We start from the raw sequence: 22,664 nt of genomic DNA on the forward strand, positions 1-22,664 counted from the left end.
CTATTGTAATTACTGACAAGTCAAAGTTTCAGCTACGACTATAATAATACTTGGAATAGTAGAATGTGGCTTAAGAAATGCTGATTCACATGAACAGCTGCATTGTTCCTGGAAAGACTTTAATGCTATGATCAAGTTTAGGGCATTGTCATAATGTCACTTGTTGATTGAAATGACTAGAATGAACCTGTCCCTGTCCCAGGTCCCTCCATGATTGTTACAGTATTTTTCTTTAGTTTTACTTTAGTTTATATTATGTGGACTCAGCTCTGACACGTACCTGTTCACACACTACAGTACTTACATTTACATTACATTTATTCATTTAGCAGACGCTTTTGTCCAAAGCGACTTCCAAGAGAGAGCTTCACAAAGTGCATAGGTCACTGATAATAACAACAAGATAGCCCCACAGCATTGCGGGTAGTCAAAAACAAGAAGTACATATTGTGAACAACCAAAAAATAGTGCTAAAGGGAAGAGACCATAAGAGCATGTAGTTAAACAAGTTAAAATTACACAACATTGATCTCTAAGTGCAGGTGTACCTGTAGGAAAGCAATAAAAATAGGATTAACTAAAAAAGAAGAATACAACAGTTTAAATCAGCTACCACTAACCAACAAGAGCAACAGTCTAAGCAAGAGTCATTGTGAACCTTGAGGAAACTAGCGTTGGATTCAGCAAACCATTCCTAAGTACCATTGTACTCCCGGAACAAGTGCGTCTTGAGCCTTCTCTTGAAGGTGGAGAGACAGTCCGTGTCTCTGATGGAGGTGGGGAGTTGATTCCACCACTGGGGTGCCAGGCAGGAGAAGAGCTTGTGCTGGGACCGGGCGGTCTTGAGAGGTGGGACCACCAGGCGGTTGTCTGAAGAAGACCGTAGGTGGCGGGTGGGGGTGTAAGGCTGCAGGAGAGACTTGATGTAGTCGGGCGCAGTTCCATTCACTGCTCGGAACACACGTACTTGTTTTTAATTATTTACACGTTTAATATTTTTTTATTCTTTGCAATCAGATTTAAATAAAGGTGTGTATACAGAAACACCCACGGGTAACCTTGTGAATTATTCAGAATGGCGAGGCAGAGAACAACTTGGGATAATTAATCATGCAACTAAATATAGATGAAGGGTGTGTTTAGTTGCACAAGTCTGAAGTCTTTCATTGTAGGCGGAACATGAAAGCAACAACTGAGATGAGGAAGGGAAGAACCAGATTGTTGATTAGGAAGAAGCCACTGAAATGACTTAATATGTTCGAAGTATGTCAGTGGCTGGGTTTCCTCCAGTTGGAGATTAACATTCAAGTAGAAATCAGACCATGTTATTCAACCCAGCTCATGCATTACGTTATTGATCAGCATATTAATGATGGCATCGAGCTGTTACTGTTGGTACGTTTCAAGAGCAGACAAGAGCAGATTGAGAAGATAAAGAAACTGGCAATATTGCTTTAACTATAACAGACTAGAGACCAGCAAGGCAGCCGTTTTGAACATGATCTTGGTTTGACCATAACTGTTCATGACCCCAGTATCCACGTCCTCCTGGCAGAGCATATTGACAACCTGGTAACAGTGACCCATTAAAAACAGGGCAGTCACAAAGCCTTCATCCAGAAACACTCAAGACTGGCCATCGACCCTTACAGCCCCAAAGCACATCACAAGAGGTCATAACTCAAATCGAGTGGAATTACTGGCCTATCTCCATTTCTCTTGAAAGGATTCGCTTTTAAAAGTGTCTCGATATCGTCCGCTTGCCTTAGCTTGTGTAATTTGCGTTGGTTTAATAGTGTACGTTTCCACGGTGACCAGGCAGGCGTGGATTTTAAACAATATCTGACTATTTCAGTCGTTTGATTGGAACTGCAATACCAGCTTTCAGATTGTGCTTTTAAATGTATCTTTAGCCAACATACAGCATTCAAGCACAGTTGGGTTTGACATTACGAAACAGAGGGAGAAATTGAGAAATAAGGCATGCGAGCCATCATTTTAAAATATGAATAGAAACTGATAACGCTGTGTGGAAGATATGTTAATTAATTCCATGACAGACTTTTGAAAGGCATGATCGATATTAGTAATTTAGACGGCCGCATGCGTTGTCGTTTTACTCCTCACCCCCATAAAAAGACAATTACTGTGTGTTGTATTAATACACAATAGTGTGTCGCATTAGAAATGTAATTTCATTTAATTCCTCACTTGATGGATGTCATTGAGTCAATCAATAGAGCATCCTCTTATGCTCAGCTTGTGATAAGTTTAATGAAAAGATGTTTGGCTGTATAGTACAGGTACTGTGATCAGGCCTTGGACCGGAATGAGAGGAGGGAATCATAAAAAATTACCTTTCTCTTTGCACTGATCATTTTGACAACAGAGTGCTAGAGACTGAAATAAACAGGCTGACATTCAAGTCTCCTCAAGGCTTTTAGCGTGAGTCACAACCCTGGTTCATCGGGAGAGACATATTTGAATGGGTTTTAATGGCGTCAAACTAGAGGTCAGAGGTCAAGTCTGTTGATTGCAGATCCGTCTGTGAGAGAATAGCAGCGAGGAGTGAGGAGAGAGAAGCAGAGGGAGAGACAGAAAGACAGACCTAGAGGAGTAATCATGTTGCGTGGCAGTTGAGGAAAGAGAGAGACCTAGAGGAGTAATCATGTTGCATGGCAGTTGAGAAGAGAGAGAGACCTAGAGGAGTAATCATGTTGCGTGGCAGTTGAGGAGAGAGAGAGACCTAGAGGAGTAATCATGTTGCGTGGCAGTTGAGGAGAGAGAGAGACCTAGAGGAGTAATCATGTTGCGTGGCAGTTGAGGAAAGAGAGAGACCTAGAGGAGTAATCATGTTGCGTGGCAGTTGAGGAGAGAGAGAAAGAGAGATGTGTGGACTGGTTCTGGTTCCCTCGTCTAGAATCAGAACCCGGGACACCTTGAAGAGACGAAGGAGGCTGAGGAACTTGATGGCCGTCATTATTCCTGCGGATCTTATGAGCGCAGTGGGCTCTTTGCTTGTCCTTGTGTCTGGTAGTTGGTGAAAGTCCATAATTCACGTTTATATACCAGGTTGTTTTGAGAGGGTTTCAAGTCAGAAGGTCTGTGTGGGCAAGTAGTTGGAGTTTTTTTTTTGGGGGGGGGGGGGGGGGGGCAGAAGGATGTTTAGTAGTCGTATTGTGTATTAAGAGATGTGTGACTTGTAGTTAAGGTTAAATGAATGGATCTGGCAATCGCATATCGCTGCTCAGCAACAATTTAAAGTAGCTTGTTGCGACGATGTGGAACAAGCTGAAAATAATTAACAATTGTTTTACAAATGTCAAATTACCTTACATGAAAGGCTATATTAAATAATACTGGTTAACCAACCACTTTGCTGCACCACCACATGGAGTACTTCTATCGAATGGATGTATTGATTGTGGCGTCATACACTGTGGTAACTGTTGAACTGGAGTCTACTGTGCTGCTATGTGACTATGCACCACTGCTCTCTACATCAAACATGCACCAGTAGTGAGATGTAAAATGCAGAGCTGTCTGTGTGTGTGTGTGTGTGTGTGTGGGTGTGTGTTCATGCGTTCATGTGTGTTTGTTGATGTGTGTGTGTTTGTTGATGTGTGTGTGTGTGGGGGCTGTGCAGACGAGCCCTGACTCACAGCAGATGTGGGGAGCCCAAACCTGGAGACGCGCTGCAGAGTCGATCTGAAGAGACGATCTGCAGAGTCGATCTACAGAGACGCGCTGCAGAGACGCGCTGCAGAGTTGATCTGAAGAGTCGATCTGCAGAGTCGATCTGCTGCCCACACAGAAGGCTTCTAGACCTCTCCACAACATATGCTAATCAGCCTGTACTGTATCGGATCCCCTGGGAAACACCCTGCTGGTCCTTTCAGTTGAAGAGGTTACTACAACCACGGCCTCATCCCCTGGGGACGAGGGCCTGTTTCTTCCTTTGTGTTGCTGTTGATCAGTGGATGGATGATTCCTCATATCTCTGTCTTGTGGGTTGTTGATATTATTCTGCTGTAAAGTCTCCCTGCGTCGTCTGCGTTGGATTATTAACAGGGACGGTTGTTTGCGAAACAGCGGTTGACATTTCACGGATGAACTAAATCTTTGTTGGCTAATAGTCTCAAATTGAATTATTGTATGCTCCATGGAATACGCTTTTATGAGCATAATGTACATTTGATCTTCTCTTGCTTTCTGCTTTTATCCTCATATACGCCTAAACTTTTTAGCTGCCTTCTGGATATGTATTTGGTGTGTTTATTCCATTAAATGCTGCTTTACGTGGTTCATTTACTTGATGAATTATATTAGATTGTGCAGATGTGTGTTAAAGGTTCTTGTCTATATTTCATTCTGGCAAGAGAAGATGCCTTGTGGTAGGGTCCCCTTCCTAATGTTAAACAAACAGTGTGATTAACGTGCTTATTTCACCTGATGACTCCAACTGTACGTTAGAGGCCGAAAATTATCTAATAACTTGAAGCATTTTTAGACAAGACATTTCTATTTTGGGATGTAGTACCGATTACTGCCACAAGAGGTTTCTCTGTAATGGCTGAACGAACTGAATGCAAGGTGGTTTCTCTATGAATAATAAACAATAAGCAACACTTTGTATTAATTAAATAAGTTCTTATGTACCTACATGTTTTTACTCTCGGTATTGCTCTGTAGTTACACTGTGCTTATCGTAGCCTTAATGGAGAGTGTTTCCCAATATTCTAATAATATAATGTCAAGTTTACCGACATGAAACTGTCATCATAAACGAAAACATGTTGTTGTAGCCGTCCAAGGTTAAACCGTCAGTTTAGTCTCCCTTTCTGTTGTCTCAGAGAATGCAGCTAACAGCTTTGTATTCTGCTGCCATTACTGAGATGAATGTGTACTATATCCTTGGGGTTCTTTGCACCTTTTAGACTGCTTGGCCCTGTTAATGTGAGATTAACTACCTGTCCTGAATGCCCTAGTCATGGCAGGGTAACAGATTCTTCCCTGGGAGCAATTTGACCTGCTTAAGTGGTGCAATAAAGCACTATAAAGTTGCATCAATATCAATATTAACATGCATTCATGTTGATAAGGTATACGTTTTATCGGGAGGCTGTTAGACATTAACTATGACAAATAGCGTTGTATAGAAAAACACTTTCTTCTAAATTCTTCCTGTCTGCAGAATCTACACGAAGATGTGGGTATTTCTCTGAAGCTCGTGTTTATGTCTGTGTGTTTTCTTAAGGGAGACAGTATCGAGCTAATTGAAATGTCTGTTATTCTGTGTCACCACCTTGCCGGCGCTGTCCGCACTTTGCAGACATGGTAATCCTCACACGTTTAATTACAAACTATTCAACCAGGCTTACAAGCTCATGTTCCTTTTCGAAAGTTTATTCTTATTAATTAATAACTGTTCAACACAGGATTAACACCGTAAAATGTGGTGTTTAATAATGTCCACGGGGTTCGCTGGTAGATTAGAGAAGGAGTCTAGTCTGACTGGTTGGTGATGTTGGTATTATTCAACCAGAGGTTATCAGCGGTAGAGAAAGAGCAGTTGCTTCCATTTCCAAAAGTTTATCGCTAATTACAGTAACACTGATTAATTGCACTTTGACTTAGCTGGGTGAGTAAAGCGGAAGGCCAATTTGTGCCTAGCAGGCTATTATTTCTCAAGGCTCCAGATTCAGCCGAATAAACCGTGTGTTCAAACCTCCCTGTTTCAGGCTCACCTTGATGTTGCGGGTCCTTAAATAACACGTCTACTTACACTTGTAGTGACTGGTAAATATCCATGTGGTGTTGGAACAGCGTGCATTGAAATGAACTCAAGAGGTCAGGAGAAAAGGAGGAAAAACAAACATTTCAATGACGTTGTTTATATACTGTGGCCTATTTCTCCTCAGTGTTTTGACTGCTCTCCTCATAGAGTTATGGTCAAACAGAGCTGTGGTTAGGTAAGGTTTCTAAAGCAAGGGTAGCCTACATATACTTTTTTTATTTTTGACTTGATTAGACTAGTGTTGCACTTTGGCACTTAATGTAACACTTTGGTACTGAAGGTGTCATACTCTGTAGAGCCCTAACACATGTCACCTTTTATAAATGTTATGAATGTAATGGATGAGCCAGACCGCGCCCAGACTCACATCCTCTTTGGTTACTTGCAGACGCTGGCTTAAAAAGGTGAGCTCTCTTGCTGTGAAGTAACCTGCAAGTTAATTACGTTTCTCACCAAGGATAGCTTAATTAGAAGATATAAGGCATCTACAATTTAAATGATTAAACAACCTTCCTACATAATTACCCCTCAAAGGATTATTTAGTCTATATAGACAATTAAAGTATTTTGGTTGGGTGTGTTTCTTATACAGACTGTGTATTGGGTGTGTTTCTTATACAGACTGTGTATTGGGTGTGTTTCTTATACAGACTGTGTATTGGGTGTGTTTCTTATACAGACTGCGTGTTGGGTGTGTTTCTTATACAGACTGCGTGTTGGGTGTGTTTCTTATACAGACTGTGTATTGGGTGTGTTTCTTATACAGACTGTGTATTGGGTGTGTTTCTTATACAGACTGTGTGTTGGGTGTGTTTCTTATACAGACTGCGTGTTGGGTGTGTTTCTTATACAGACTGTGTGTTGGGTGTGTTTCTTTGACTGAAAGAAAGATAATGCCTCAGGACTCCAACTTGTTAAACAATTTCTGTTTTATAATATTTATAATAATTTCATGTTTTATACATTTTTGGGGTTCTTCAAAGCATCATGGTATATTTCAGGTTATGTTGTTAGATGTTTGTTTTTAATCCTGTATGTTCTACATCATAAGAAAGTACACAATGACTGTTGACTCCAACATTATTATTATCTTTGGACTAGAAAGTTCTTAAAACCACTCGGAGTACATTTTGAAAGCCGACACACAGATACTTAAAAAAATACTACGGTATATATGAAACTGCAACACCCACACAGTATGTCACCCATCCTCCTTAAGGATGATCCTATTCAATATGTTTACTCAGTTCTCCATCCTTACAATAACACCATTTGATACCAGAAACCCCCAACAAAGTCATGTGACACAGCAGTGGCAGTTGGTTTTCCTGGTATGTGATGGTCATGTGACACAGCAGTGGCAGTTGGTTTTCCTGGTATGTGATGGTCATGTGACAGAGCAGTGGCAGTTGGTTTTCCTGGTATGTGATGGTCATGTGACACAGCAGTGGCAGTTGGTTTTCCTGGTATGTGATGGTCATGTGACACAGCAGTGGCAGTTGGTTTTCCTGGTATGTGATGGTCATGTGACACAGCAGTGGCAGTTGGTTTTCCTGGTATGTGATGGTCATGTGACACAGCAGTGGCAGTTGGTTTTCCTGGTATGTGATGGTCATGTGACACAGCAGTGGCAGTTGGTTTTCCTGGTATGTGATAGTTCCAAGTCCCTCTTCTCCTTCCCTCTGATTCCAGAGATCAAAATGTGCCACTCGACGTGCTCTTTCAGGCCGTTGATAATTGCTAAGTAAACAAAGCGCCTGGCTCTTCACTCCAGCTCAGGGACTCTTTCCAGAGTGAAGAGGCATCACATTTCTGGGATGCCGGTCGCCCTGGGGCCTCAACACACAGAAGAGGAGACCAGTTCCAGTGGACAGGGCCAAGGCCAATTTCACAAATGGGTTTTTCTTGGGTTGATTGCACAGGAGTCAAGTTGTTATCTAAATCCTTCAACTACTTGGAATTTTTTTTTTTGCCATTCAGAGAGAATTCAGGTAGTTGAAACCGCCCTCTGATGATGTTGTAGCATGTAACCTTGCCTTCATATGCATTCTGGAGTGCACTTTGATGCAGAGCGTTCCATATATTATTTGCTGAACCCACATGAGAAGGGGTTTTCAGATGGATGAATTTCAGGAACTATTAGTGGGTTAACTGTGTGGTGTTACTGTATATATGTATTAATGTGTTGATAACACTGTATTATTGTCGACCAGACGATTATTTTCAAGTGCAGTGTTTTCACTCTGTGCTCCTGCCATGAACACAGCATCTGTGTTTGTATTTGAAAGGGTGCACGCCCTCTTAAGAAAGATAAGGATGCTGGAAATGGGAAGGCTGTGTGTATTTGTTTTTGTGTCTATTCATGAGTGTGTTTGGGAGTATGTGCGTGTGTGTTTTTGTATCTATCAGGGAGTTTGAGTGTGTTTGGGAGTGCGTGCGTGTGTGTCTTTGTATCTATCAGGGAGTTAGAGTGTGTTTGGGAGCGAGCGTGTGCGTGCATGTGGCAGAAAGAGATAGAAAGTGAGAAAGTGGGGAAAGGGAAAATATGCGATGACCCATGAAAGATCGGTCGACTGCCTGGGGAGCGATTGCAATCTCCTATTGCTGCTCTCTCACCTCTGGATTTCAATCTGATAAAAGCACTTTTAGCATTCACATGCCCAGACGCCCGGTGAATAGGGACGCCCGGCATTATCAGATGGTCACTGCAGAAAGATGAGCCCACATTCTGATGTCACACACAGAACCTCTGAGAAAGATCACTCAGCTGGCGTCCCCCCAGAGGTCACCCCACGACAGAGAGAAAGGCTCTTGAAGTAGAGTATGATAAAAAACCCTGTAAAGTCTGGCCTCTTAGTCTACTGCTCATGTCGGGCGACATGGGATTGTGGTTTGCGCAGATGAACCCGAATACGAATAATCGTTACCCCTCGACAAGCTCTCCTCACCCGAGGTCACGTTGAAAAGGATCATCGGATCGAAAGGATGTATCTCTGCGTTAGTGCTGTCATACGTGTTAATGAAAGACTCTTTTTTTGTGTCCTTTTTCTGGAATCGATTTTTCTCTTTTGCTGCTAAGACTTGACCCTGATAACAGGGCTTGTTTGAATAGTAACAGCACGGCTTGGCTGCTTTTTGCAGCCTTCATTTGTAGGACAAATAGCTTGAGGAAGTATATTTATTGAAAGTCCTTATACCGTCGACATTATTGTGCTGTCGCCTACAGTAGCTAACTACTGCCAAATCAAACAAGTAGCACTGTTGTGCAAAACATGGTTGTTACCAAGGGTTCGCTTGATTAAAGAAAACCACTTGCTAACCAGTAGCAAGACTATAAACCTTTTTTCATTAACCTTAAAAGGAATTTTAACAGGAAAACAGCATTACCAGGAACAATATGTTTACAGTGTGTGTGTGTGCGTACATTCCAACGGTCACATTTCACCTCCTGTTATAAGTACCACATGTCCACTCACATGAACACTCTCCTCATGACTGACACCAGGCTTGTCACATTGACTGGTGTCACACGCGTCACATTCCCCAAACCAGAGGCACCTCTGCCAGGGTGACCCATACTTTACCAGACTGAACCAGGGACCTTCATCACAACAAACACTTCTTCTTATCTGTAACTTACTCAGGAACGCATGTTTCTTACACATATGAAATATCTACATATACATCCATCATACACAGTACATCGTGTGTACATGATGTAATAACCGTGAAACAATGACCAGCCAACCATGAAACGCCCCTCCTTTTCCTCCCTCCCCCTCAGTCTTGACTGATCGTGGTCCTCATCTTCTTTGTTATGATGACTCGATCATTTCAAAGCAGAATTCATTTGAATAGAACAGGGTATTCAAGAACATAAATGTTAATTAATACTGTGAATCCCGTTTCATTCTTCCCATACCGCTGTGTTCTTTGTAAATACCACCACAGCCCTCCCTAGCCAGATAATAATTGCTCGATTACCATTAATTTATTTGCTAACGTAAATTCCTCATACCATGTAGACATTTCCGAAGATGCCAGGGAAAATTAGGAAGGCACGTAGGGGCTGTCAGCTGCTGAAAATGTCTGTTCTGACCTTTCCAACTCTCCCATTCCAACTCTACATTTGGAGAATCTCAATCCCACTCTGTGTCCTAAAATCAACCCAGCATGTTTTGACCACAGATGACACTTTTTCAGTCCGATTGATTTGATTTGTCAATTTGTTTTGACATCATGGGATGGATTTTTTAATTGGATTTTTTAAATGTATCAACCTGAGACCAGACTTTAATTTGTTAGCTTTTTGCAGCCTGTGCTCTAATCTGTGTAATTATAAGACAATTCTGGGCATTAGGTGATGGCCTCCTACTTGTTGACAGTGTTCAGTCTTAACTTGTGGCACACTAGTTGTACACAAGGGAGAAAAGGTTTGTGTGTTACAGTAAACAGCTATTTATCAATATAATCAGTCATGTTTTTGAAAAACAAAACTTCTGATAACATGCTGATGTAGGAACAAATAAATGGATAATTATGAAAGACACTGTCCATAAAACTTACATCTTTGATTACAAAAAGAGTGAAATTGTTTACACCAAAATTCCAAACACTTACCAAACCTCATTACTTTTCTGTTAACAGAATGAAATTAGAGGTTTTATAGCTTTTTTAGCTGCAAGAAAAACATACGTTACTAATTCTGAAAAATTGTTCTTCCATTCAGTACCTGAGGATGGGAACTCGAGTATATGAAAATTGCTGCTCGGTGGTCTAAAGGTAGTCTAACTGGTCTATGTGTTCAATGAATGAATAAGTGATTTTAAAAAAATGCCTGTGATTTCTGGCTCAGATTGCAATGCTGTAAGAAAAGCTTTTCTCAGAGTGCTATAAATGTAGTGCGGTGCGTCAGAGACAAGCCTCCTCTAATCTGTTAGCCTACTGGTACAGTTTCAGCATGACTGATTACGTTTTCTAAATGTACTGAAAAAAATACGAAATACCTGTCAGATAATGTCCGAATATGGACGTTGGAAATAAATCCCACATCCTAGGTGGGATTTATTAAAATCCAATCCAACACGCTCAAAATGTTCTTGAAGGGATTTTTGATGGCGTTTTGGTAAATAATCACACACTTTTTAAAATTGTATTCATGGAAGAATAGGTAGACATGATGTGCTTTTTGTTGTTTGAGATGTGAGGTTCTTGCTGCACTGTCATGCAAAACACAGACTGCACCTTGGCACTAACTACTGTAAGAAATACTAGTCCTTGAATATCTGCTGCACTTACCAAATACACGTTATATGGCGCTGTGGATAAAAAATCTGCTAAATTTGAGAATGTTTATATTTCATGCTCCAACTCACAATCATAAAAACCCCGGACGAAAATGTCCGGAAATGAATAAAAGCAAAAACAGCCTCCGATGTACTGAAGTCTGTCTTTCATATTCATGCCATGAAGTAATAAGCTCTCTCTCTCTTGTTTTTCTCTTTTGCAGAACCGTGACAGAATGGTCGACTGTATGAGCAAAGTCATGCTGCACACTGCCCTATCATGCTGGCAGCCTTTCCTGGGGCTGGCCCTCTTGGCCGTCTTCGTGAGCTCAGCCCTGGGGTGTCCGGCCCGGTGCGACTGCTCGGCCCAGAGTAAGGCAGTCCTGTGTCACCGCAAGCGCCTGCCAGGCATCCCTGACGGCATCCCTATCGAGACCCGGATCCTAGACCTGAGCAAGAACAAACTGCAGGCCATCAACCCTGACGACTTTGCTGCCTTCCCTGGACTGGAGGACCTGGACCTGAGTGGGAATATCATCAGCTATGTGGAACCGGGAGCCTTCAACGCCCTGTTCAGCATGCACTCCCTCAGCCTCAAGAGCAACCGCATCAAGCTGATCCCCCTGGGCGTGTTTACGGGCCTGTCAAACCTCACGCGCCTGGACATCAGCGACAACAAGATCGTCATCCTGCTGGATTACATGTTCCAGGACCTGCACAATCTGAAGTACCTGGAGGTGGGCGACAATGACCTGGTCTACATCTCCCACCGGGCCTTCAGTGGGCTGTTTGGTCTGGAGAGACTCACCCTGGAGAGATGCAACCTGACGGTGGTTCCCACCGAAGCACTGTCTCACCTGCACAACCTGGTCAGCCTCCACTTGCGGCACCTGAGCATCAGCACGCTGCACCCCTTCTCCTTCAAGAAGCTGTTCCGGTTGCAGCACCTGGAGATCGACCACTGGCTGTCTCTGGACCTGGTGCCTGCCAACACGCTGCACGGTCTTAACCTGACCACCTTGTACATCACCAACACCAACCTGTCCAGCTTCCCCTACCAGGCCCTGAGACACCTCCCCTACCTGACGCACCTCAACCTGTCCTACAACCGGATCCGGCACATCGAGGGGGGCTTGCTGAACGACCTGGTTCGTCTGCAGGAGCTGCACTTGGTCGGGGCCCAGCTCTCCACCGTCGAACCGTACGCCTTCCAGGGTCTCCGCTGGCTCAGAGTTCTGAACGTATCCCACAACCACTTGGACACGCTGGAGCGGGGCGTTTTCCAGGCGCCAGAGGCCCTGCAGGCGCTGCTGATTGACGACAACCCCCTGGTCTGCGACTGCCGCCTCATGTGGATCTTGCAGAAGAGGCACTCCATCGCGTTCGGCGAGGCGCAGCCGGAGTGCAGCAACCCGGAGGGCATCCGCGGCAGACCTTTCAAGGAGTTCAAGGAGACCCTGCTGTCCTACTACATGACGTGCACTAAGCCAAAGATCCGGGAGAACAAGACCCAGGCGGTCACCGTAGACGAGGGTCAGCCGGCAAAGCTGTACTGCAGCGCGGAGGGAACCCCGAGGCCGGCCGTGTCATGGTTGTCCCCTCGTCGACGCCATCTCACCAACAAGAGCCACGGTAGAGTCACGGTCCACAACAATGGGACCCTGGAGATCAAGGCTGCAGAGGTGCATGACGGGGGCGTCTACCTGTGCATGGCGTCCAACTCTGCCGGGAACGACTCGCTGATGGTTTCCCTGGCGGTGAAAAGCCTCGGATCTCTCTACGCAAACAGGACCCAGTACTACACAGATCCTAGCAATACCACTGCCAATGGGACTGCCAACGTGACCTTCGGCTTGGACTTAAAGACGATTTTAGTGTCGACGGCGATGGGTTGTTTCACCTTCCTCGGAGTTGTCTTGTTCTGTTTCCTGCTGCTGTTTGTCTGGAGCCGGGGGAAAGGGAAGCATAAAAACAACATTGACATCGAATACGTCCCTCGTTCCAAGTCCAACGGCACTAACGTGGACAGTGCTGAGGTGCAGGCTGGTCCTCGGCACTTTAACATGAAAATGATCTAAGAAAACGTGTGTGTGCGTGCGTCTGGAACTCTTGGGAACGTCTGAAGGATTACGTATTTTTATTAAAAGAATGGACCTCTGAGTTTCCCGCCACTGCAGGGATGACGTTAGCGGACATGGGAACAGAAGGTTGTGAAGCCGTGAGAGGAAGCAGATCTCTGACTCCGAATCGATGCGTTATATACACTGCAGACAATGTTTGGATGTTGTGTGTAAAATGCCAGGACATCTGTTCTCACACAGTTGCCATTGAGCTGTTTTAGCTCGGAAACACACAAATGATCTGAATCACTATCCAGGGGACCTGAGAAGAATAGGGATCAATAATCTGCTTTTCAACATTTGTATGCCCAAAAAGAGCCCTTTGGTGTGAGGTTGTGATTTAAAGACACTAAAAGAACCGTGTACAGTACAAATTTGTATCTAAAGTATTACTCTTTGTTTAGTCTTGCACCATACTTATTCACCAAACAGATTAATAAATCCGAGCATAATTCTCTCTGCCCATGATCTTGCATACGTGTACGTAATGCTTCATTATGTGCATCTACGTATGTGCGTATTCATCAAGAACTGTTCATAGCAATACTCATGGGATACAACGTCAGTGAAAATCAAAATGGCCCCACCTGTTAAGCAATTACTGTACCTTTTACTAATGAGTGTCCATGGATATAGGAAAGGGCTTTCATGTGATTGCAAGTTCACACTAGAGAGGATGTGCTCCAGTTACCCTAATTGACAGAGAGATATGAAAATATATGATTATTTATTATCAAACGTGAAATAAAAAATAGATTTTATTTATGAAAATTGTTCAATGGGTTAACATAAGGGAACAATCTGACACTATTCAGGAACTATATAAACACTTTTGATGACCTTAAAGCTGACATTCCGGTCAGAAAATCTACATGGACCACATTTTTGTTCTAAACTTGTCTCTTTTTATTTCTTTTACGGTAACCTTTGCCTGAAGGCAGGATACGAGTCAATTTTACTACAGTGACGTTAACATCCTTTTTTCCCCAGTAAGACATTTGGACTCTGTTGTGGTAGTTTCTCATTTTGTTGTTGTTGAATCATTTAGATTGTGAAAGTTCAAAGTAAAAGAAAAAAAAAATGTATGTGAAATAAATGAAGATTTATTTGTACAATTTAGCTTGTCTGAACATGAGTTACCACCAACTTCACTTCATTTTTAAGACAATGGGAAGACATTCATGTTATAATGCAGCTGACAGGTCATTGAACAAGATTTATTTTAATGTACCCTTAAAGATTAAAATTATATAATCACCCCACGCCATTCACATATTTAAAAGCATCAATTTCCTACTTTAGAAAGAATTAATGCCTTAAATGCATGAATACTGACTGCATTGACAGCTAAAGCATATCATATGACTGTTATCAGAAGGAACTGAATAATTTCTTGCCTTTCAAGAGGCAAGACTTTTAGTTCCATTAGCATTACTGACACTGGTAACAGCCCCACTTCCTCAAGTATGGATGCATCTACTCAAAATGTGTTAGGTTGAATCCATATGACACCGGGTAAGAAGAAAATATAAAAAAGGTGGTAAATGTCAAATGCTGCCTTTGAATATTACACTTCTGAAATGCATCAAGGTGTGAATTCTTAGCAGACAGGAAACATGCTAATCATTAAAATCGTTGCCAATATCAAAGGATAAGCGCAAGGGCAAAATGTCTGATCTCCAACTCCTAAGTAAGCATTCTTTTGCAGGTACCGTGAATCAAGAGGGTGAAGTGAATCAGAAGCTAAATCTCCTGGAATGTGGTTCACCTTCTGACACAGCTTAAATGAACACATTGGGTCTACCTCACATCACTGAGTGGAGAGGGTCAATTCTAAGAGGGTTAAGTAGATAAAGAATTCAATGCCTTGAGAGATACATGACTGACTGTCGGCTAAGTAACTTCAAATGTGGATGTAAATATTTAAATGTACATTACTGTAAATAATGTACATTATCTATAATTGTATTTTTATACATTTTACTGAGCTGCATTGAAGCTATTTTATGTTCTCCTTTACTGTCACACGACTTTTATGATGTAACCTTTGAGGTGTTAAACTACAATTATTGTTACGATAACTGCCAGAAGGATAGCTTCTCATTTATTAGCTATTCATACTGCAACATAAAGGTACAGCACTTTGTATGAACATAAGGAAGACCTTCAGAGTTAACTCAGGTCTTCTCCAGATCAGAAACCATAGGCAGTAGAACCTTCCCGAACACACAAAAATACGTTTGTAGGTCAGTGCCGTCTGTTTTGGCAGAAAAGTCAGATCCACCAGATGAAACGAGTCTTCCTCACTGAGGCCCTGACGTGACCGCCTTTCTCCCTTCCCTTCCTTGTCACTTTCAGAGACATAAAAGTGTCAACAGATAATTATTATATGAAGACTCTAAAATGGTGCCCGCAGAACTGTGTCACGGCATCCCTGTGTCGCTCTGTCCTGAGTGCAGGCATCCACACAGTGTTGCCCTGAGAAATCCAACAAACTGAGCAAAACACAGCAGAAACAGAACTGTACAGAAACACTGCAGAACACCGCTGTACAGAAACACAGCAGAAACAGAACTGTACAGAAACACTGCAGAACACCGCTGTACAGAAACACAGCAGAAACACTGCAGAACACCGCGTACAGAAACACAGCAGAAACAGAACTGTACAGAAACACTGCAGAACACCGCTGTACAGAAACACTGCAGAAACAGCAGAAACAGAACTGTACCTACAATTCTCTCCACGTTATCTCTTTAGTTTTGTTTCTTGCATCGTAAAAGCAGCGCTGTACGTATAACCTCACTATAAAGAAACCACACGATTCCTCCTATATGCCAGAAGCCCCCTGTGGTTGAGTACTTGTTAAATTTGTTTTTAATGTGCATTTGTTCCTGAATCATATCATTCATTAACACTGTGATCGATAAACTACATTTTCCCCGCCTGGATCATTCTGAAGGTCTTCAGCCAAGAACAGGAACTCCATCAACCAGCATCCACAAACTCCAGGACATGCCCTTCATGCTGCAACATTTCCCTGCAGATCTGCCTTTCTTATACTTAAATTTGCACATTCGTAATTTAATTTCACAGGTGTGCCATCCGGACAAACTGCCTTGAAGCGACCCAATTCAAATCTTCAGAAGGAACGTTGAAAGACAGGACACAGACAGCGTGCCGTTAGAATAACCCTTTGTTGCCTTCATGCGTGTTAAACAAGCCCAACCATATGAACTACCCCTGTGGGCATACCAGAATGGATCCAGGAATAATCTTCTCTGGGTGAAGGCAAATGGATGCATGTATGGAAGAGGACAGGGAGAAGTGCGAGGAGGTGTTTGCAGGCCTTGACATCAAATGCTTGAGTGGAGTTGGCAGTTAGAGCCGTCAGGGCAGATGTGAGCGGTGCTGTGTGCTTTCATTAGGTTTATCTTTCATACTCTCCCCAGCGATGCTGCAGTCTGCCAAATGAGTTCCCTGGCGATCCGACTCCTGTTCCACTCCTCCATCCCACAAATGGTTGCAGCGTTGCAAAATGGGAGACTGTGTGTGTGTAAGTGTAATCCTCTTTGATGCCACATGCATGCTCTTCAGCACACAAATATGAGCATGAGATACACATAGTTCGGCGCTGACTCATTAACAACATTAACAGACAAAAACAGACATCCTGTGTACACACCAATATCTCAAATCAGAAAAGCCTGTTGTGGTTTTTTATCACTTTATTTTTAATTTTTCATCAACTGATTTACTGGGGGGCGAAGAAAAATATTTTGTACACAGCCCTTGTCCGTTTACACTGTATTTAAGCTCTCAGTCACGGAAACCCTCAGTTTACCCTTAAGTTCTCCCAGTTATTCAAAGCAGTGTGATATAGGGCAGCTACCTATAACCATACACAGGTCTAGCACAATTCTTCAAGCATAGAAAACAATGTCACAAGGATAGTGGCAGTGTGGGGAAAACATAATTAGCCATAAACTTCCACCATCCACAGTGACTGATATCTTCTCTCGAAGCCAACAGTCAATATTTCTTTGTTAGTGTGAGGTGCTGGTCTATAATTAGGTCCTTGCCCTTTCTGTAAAAGACCTTAATAAACATAAAACTGGGCCTAGGGAAATTGAATTCCTCACAACAAATCATTTGTTTATTGATGTATGGACCATCGGATATGAGATAATGGAGACCAGACACAGTTTTAGTATTTATGTAAGTAAAACATCTATATTTTTCAGGAAAATAAACAGCTGTTTTATTTCACTTACATACAGTCAGTAAATATATAAAATCCACTTTTGCACCGTATCAGAATGACAAGCTATAGATATGCTGCACAATGCTGGCCTCTTGTTTATTCTGCTGCCACGCAATTATGACTATACTATGGCCGGTCCAAGATGGCGGGCGCATTTCTTGCGGCCATCAGCAAATGCGGCGTCTAGTCTTTATTATGTCTACAGTAGGGTTGCCAACCTTCGCCAATTGTCCGGGACATCCCGAATTGTGGGTGATTTTGATTTGTCCCGTTAGGGACAGCTCCAGTCCCGTATTCCAATCACAGCCTCGCCGGCAAATAATAGGCTACTGTAAACGCGCCAAAACTCACGCAAACGTTGCTATGGGACACGGTTGTTGGTGACAGTGTGTGTGACCTGGCCACAGGTGAGGTGAGCGTTACCGTGTGTCAAAATGAGAAACTTGTCATAATTGTCTCGATCAGTACTATGAACAATTCATCCAAGCGACTACAGTAATGGTTTGCCAAAATTACACTGAAATTAGTAGCTAGGTTTATGGTATGGCTAATGAAAGCTTGCAATTTCCGTTATCGTTGGTCAGCTATTGGCATGCGCGCCTGCACCTGGAAGAAGGTGTCCCTCATTTGGGGTTGTGGAAGTTGGCAACCCTAGTCTACAGGGAACGCAATTACAAGCTGATAACCTAGCTAGCGTTAGCGTGTTCGTTCACTTCAAAATGGAAGCAGCGAGTAACGTTCCCGCTAGTGAGGAGGACATTACTAATTAAAAGCAAAGGATCAGTTGCATGACCCAGCCACCAACCAATTCATCCAAAAGGACAGGAGAATGGACTTTGTTTTCAAGTAAAGATCATCAAAGGTAGGCTATGTTACTTCAAAACTTTTCGCTGCAGTGCCAACTGATTTTTTTCCGGGCCGCCGCTGCCACTGTTTTGTAGCCCTACAGAGCCTAGCCTATATTTTAGTGTTGTGCAGAATCACCGGTCAATTTGTAGGCAAAAAATACCAACGCAACGTCATTATGCACAATTACCGTAAATAGTGCCGCAAGGGCAGGCTCAAATAGTGCGTAAGGACCAACACAATTTCGTGTAGGCCTAATGCTGTGTGCGTGCTGTATCGTGTTTTTTTCTGAGGAGTAGCTAATTGGGGTCAGAGGGCCAAGGTTTAAGAGTCACGGTTCGTATGTATGCAGAGGGTAGAGCTATACTGAACCAGAAATAGTATTTGTAGCACCTTCAAGTTAAAAACTAAAAAAGACTAGAGATTATGGGAAACAATTGCTTTGTCAAACACAGAACATGTTCTTTGTGAATTCAATTTATAATAAATGTCACTAGGGAACCATATATATACTGTATATATATATATATCTTCGTTGCTTTCATCTTTAGCTTTTTAAATCCAACGGCACAGACACCCAGGAGCACATGGTTCCACGTGCAGTATGCGACTGTCCCCTGTAGAAGGGGAGATTTGAGAAGATCCCTGCACCCCAGGTAAACCACAGGAGGGGAATGTCATCACAACACTAAGTGAAGATCAAAGCCGTACCACTGGGCTTTGTTATATTCAGTCAAGTTGTCCCTTGATGTTGTCAAAAGTCTTATTTTCCGTCGTGCTCCGTTCTGAGGGCGGGAGGGGAGAGAGAGACCCGCAGAGACGCAGACACTAATCTGAGTTTTGACTGTCATAGTTTTTACTACACGTTGTCGCTAAATCTTCATTCGATGACATAATAATCCATACTGTTTTTTTTTTTTCACTCACACATCTGTTGAGTTGAACTGTTCTGACTGGGAGAATCCTTTGAGGTGAATTCCAGAGTAGCAGAATAAGTATTTATTTATTTATTTTCTAGTGATTTATTCTATAATATTAATTCACTTGTTGTGTGTCTACTTCAATAACTCCCTAATATTAGAAAAAAGGATAGGTGTTTACTTATTTTCCTATAGACAGTGTTCCTTAATTGTGACAGTAGTTTGAATCAGTGAGGAAAATGAAAAGTGTAGGGAGCTTTTACAGGAAGTCTAACAATGAAGAAGCAGGGCTGCACTCATCATGCAAAGCCATCTATCCATCTGTGTATCCATATATTGCCTTTCACTGAATACAAATAGGGGGATGTGTGTGTATGAGAGCGGAGGACTGGAGTCAGGGCTGTTTCTAAAGAGCTTGTCTTCAAACAGTGTTTTTCCAGGTCTAAAGCCTGATCATTTTGCAGTAATGCAATGAGGGACTGAAGCAGAGCTTTGAAGCCACAGACTGAAAACCCTAACAAGATATAATTTTGTCATCATTAACGTAATCATATACTTTACCTTCTGCCAGATCTCTATTATTGGCACCAAACAGTGTTCCTAGTGTCATTCTGAAATGTGAAGGTGTTACCTGTGAACACACTCAGTCCTTGGGTGGCACAACATTGAAGCAGAAGTGTGGATGAAAACAGTTTACATGAGCTTATTCTTAAGTAGGGGTTTTAAAACATTTTTAAGGCATGCCATTCTCTAAACTGAATTCAAACACTATTTGTTATGGCCTTAGTGTTTAATAGGACATCTGTATGCCCCCCAGCCACTGTGAAAATTCAGGATGCAGCCAGCATATTCCGCCCTGAGATGTAGTGCATAGTGAACTAAGATTTATGGGAAGCAGTTAAACTTAAACATGTCAAGTTATGAATGTTGGGCTGTAAACCCAAGCGATTTAATCCATGGCTTTTTATCAGGGTGGAGCAGTTCATTCATTAAAGGGGATGATTTATGATGTCAGATCCCTTTTAGAAGAAGCTACCCCTTATTTTACCAAGGTGGTTTGACTCGAGGATAGAGAGGTGCTGTGTCTCCTTGAAGACAAGGAGCATCCTGCTGTATATTCCACTGCCATGCACAGAAAACATCCTCTATTTCTAGAATTACATAACACATTTTGGGACAGGATAACCCTAGCAAAAAGCAGATTCAAAATATATCTTATTCAATATGACAGTAGGTTACTAAGCCATGTCAAGATCCATTTTTGATGGGATTATTTTAATAACAAATAAATATTGTGTCTTATTATTTTTATTCAACTTGAATATATGACACGAAAACATGGTGTGTCTGGAAAATGCTCTGTATAAAACAATACTGCTCTTCATCACAGGCATTTCTCACTGGGAGACAGTTCACCCATATGATGATTATGCACACCATCAGCTTACACTGAGGTCAACAACACCCCCAGGAGCAGATCTCTGACACAGTCCTAGACAGCATGTTGAGACAGCGTGTTTGTTAACTGTAGAGATATCTCTCATGGTTGGTTCCCCATCAATAGAGCTCTAGAGAAGTTATATTGATATCGGTCTGATGACGATGCAGCAAAAGCAATTTTGCACTGCTTAGGTTTAGTCAAAAGAACCATTAAACTGTCCTACAGTGAATAGGAATTTGTTTCTTTCTATTTGTTGTGCTGTGAAATTTCATTTTAATGCCACACTGTGATGTCTGCCAATACCAATGCAACATAATGGATAATAATGCACTGTTGCACTGGACTACATAATTGTGTCCAAAACCAATTTCAGCAATATAACTTTGCACCTTACATAAGAGCTACCAAATAAAAAAACTTTTCAAAAGTACTTCACAACTCTGAATGTTAATTACAGCAAATGTATAGCGTTTAAGGTAGCATGCATTACTGTATTTTCCTGACTGTTTCTGTGGCTTAAAATAATTTATTTTGGATTTCCTTTTGGACCCATTCATCTTAATTCTTACTCACCAGATCTTGAGGTACTCATTTTGGTAGAATCACAACAGCACTATTCATTTCTTCCAATCTTTTCTTAGGTTCTCCATTTTTTTAATCAGGCCAGATTAAAGAAACCCCCTGAGGGGTTTGGAGTGCATATGAGTTATTCATAAACATCGGAACTGCATTTGACACCTACAGCTTCTGTTAAAATAGGATAGGAACACTTATGCAATGTAGCTGAGCAGGTTACTGCATGAAGACAGATTGGATGGCTATCTACCATCTGAATGTACAGTCTAAAGGCTCTTTGTGATTTGTAAAAGCAAACATTATCCTTTGTCATGTGACGCAGTGCAGCATGAATATATCTGGAAAGGAAGAGGGAGGATATAGAGGGCAATATATTACAGTTTTTGTTTATTCAGTTCAGGTTTTTTGTGATTACTTCACACAGTAAGGCAGCCCCAGGGCATAGAGGGGGTGGTAGCTGGCTTCAGAATCCTTAAAGATGATACTTCATTGAACTGCTCAGCACAATTAAACACAAAATGCCAAAATCATACACTGACAATGAACATCTGCATGCAAGAAATGTATATTAACGAGGAAAAATGTCATTTAAAGCAAAGATCCTCAGAGAAAGTGTGGTTCATAAGCATTAAAGATGATGATTCATGAACAACCTCGCCCTTCCAGAATATCTCTCATGTTTTTTGGGGTATTCGTTTTCTTCTTCTATCTATCAGGAGGCCATAAGCTTCCGTCTGGTCTTCCTGACATTTAGCTGACGTGCATCTTGCCACTGGGTCACTTTGCCTTGACACCAATACAGTTGGAAACAATTATATTGTCTGGTTACAACTTGGTTCTTGTCAGAGTTTCCTATTTACAACAAGTCATAGGAGGATAAAATTGGCTTTTGTAGTATCATAATTTCCCACACGCTCTCAACATGTGGTCCGGATAATTATTTGACATTTATAACTGAATGTATGACATTTGCTTTCTGCACTTCTCGTACTGAAGTTTGCTGTGAAGCAAGCTGGCTGTACCCAGACACTCTCCAGACATGTCTGCCAGGCCCTGGGAGTCGGAGGACCTTGAAGGTGTTGAACGAGAGTCCTTCTCACATCCTCTGATAAGTCTGGATAATTCCTGTTCCTCCATAGTGTGTGCGTGCTGTAATCACATGGTATAAGGCATTCTTCTCCTTGTGGGACAAGTGTTTGATTGGATCCCACCGTGGTCGGTAGTTCAGACAGTGAGAGGTGACGTATGGGGAAATTACTTGAGTGCTCTCCGTGGTGCTGAAGGCAGGAGTCACAAACTCAGGCTGCCATGACAACGGGGCATTGTCCATGTCGCTGTCCATGGTGCTAGTCTGTATTCAAAGGCAGTTGCACCATGTTATCATTCAAAACTTATGTGAAAGCATGGAAACCTTG

The 22,664-nt window shown here is 42.3% G+C and overlaps 1 protein-coding gene across 1 annotated transcript in view; it reads left to right on the forward strand.

Moving 5' to 3' along the window:
* Window positions 1-14,286, forward strand: part of lingo2 (leucine rich repeat and Ig domain containing 2) — a 159,450-nt gene extending 145,164 nt beyond the window's left edge. Inside the window, exon 5 of the mRNA XM_047025409.1 lies at window positions 11,307-14,286. Within this exon, the coding sequence (XP_046881365.1) occupies window positions 11,319-13,160 (1,842 nt within the window). The 5' untranslated portion in view covers window positions 11,307-11,318 and the 3' untranslated portion in view covers window positions 13,161-14,286. The remainder of the gene's footprint in view (window positions 1-11,306) is intronic.
* The last annotated feature ends 8,378 nt before the right edge of the window (window positions 14,287-22,664 follow it).

Source organism: Hypomesus transpacificus, chromosome 1 (assembly GCF_021917145.1).
Source record: "Hypomesus transpacificus isolate Combined female chromosome 1, fHypTra1, whole genome shotgun sequence".
NCBI classification, from domain to species: domain Eukaryota; kingdom Metazoa; phylum Chordata; class Actinopteri; order Osmeriformes; family Osmeridae; genus Hypomesus; species Hypomesus transpacificus.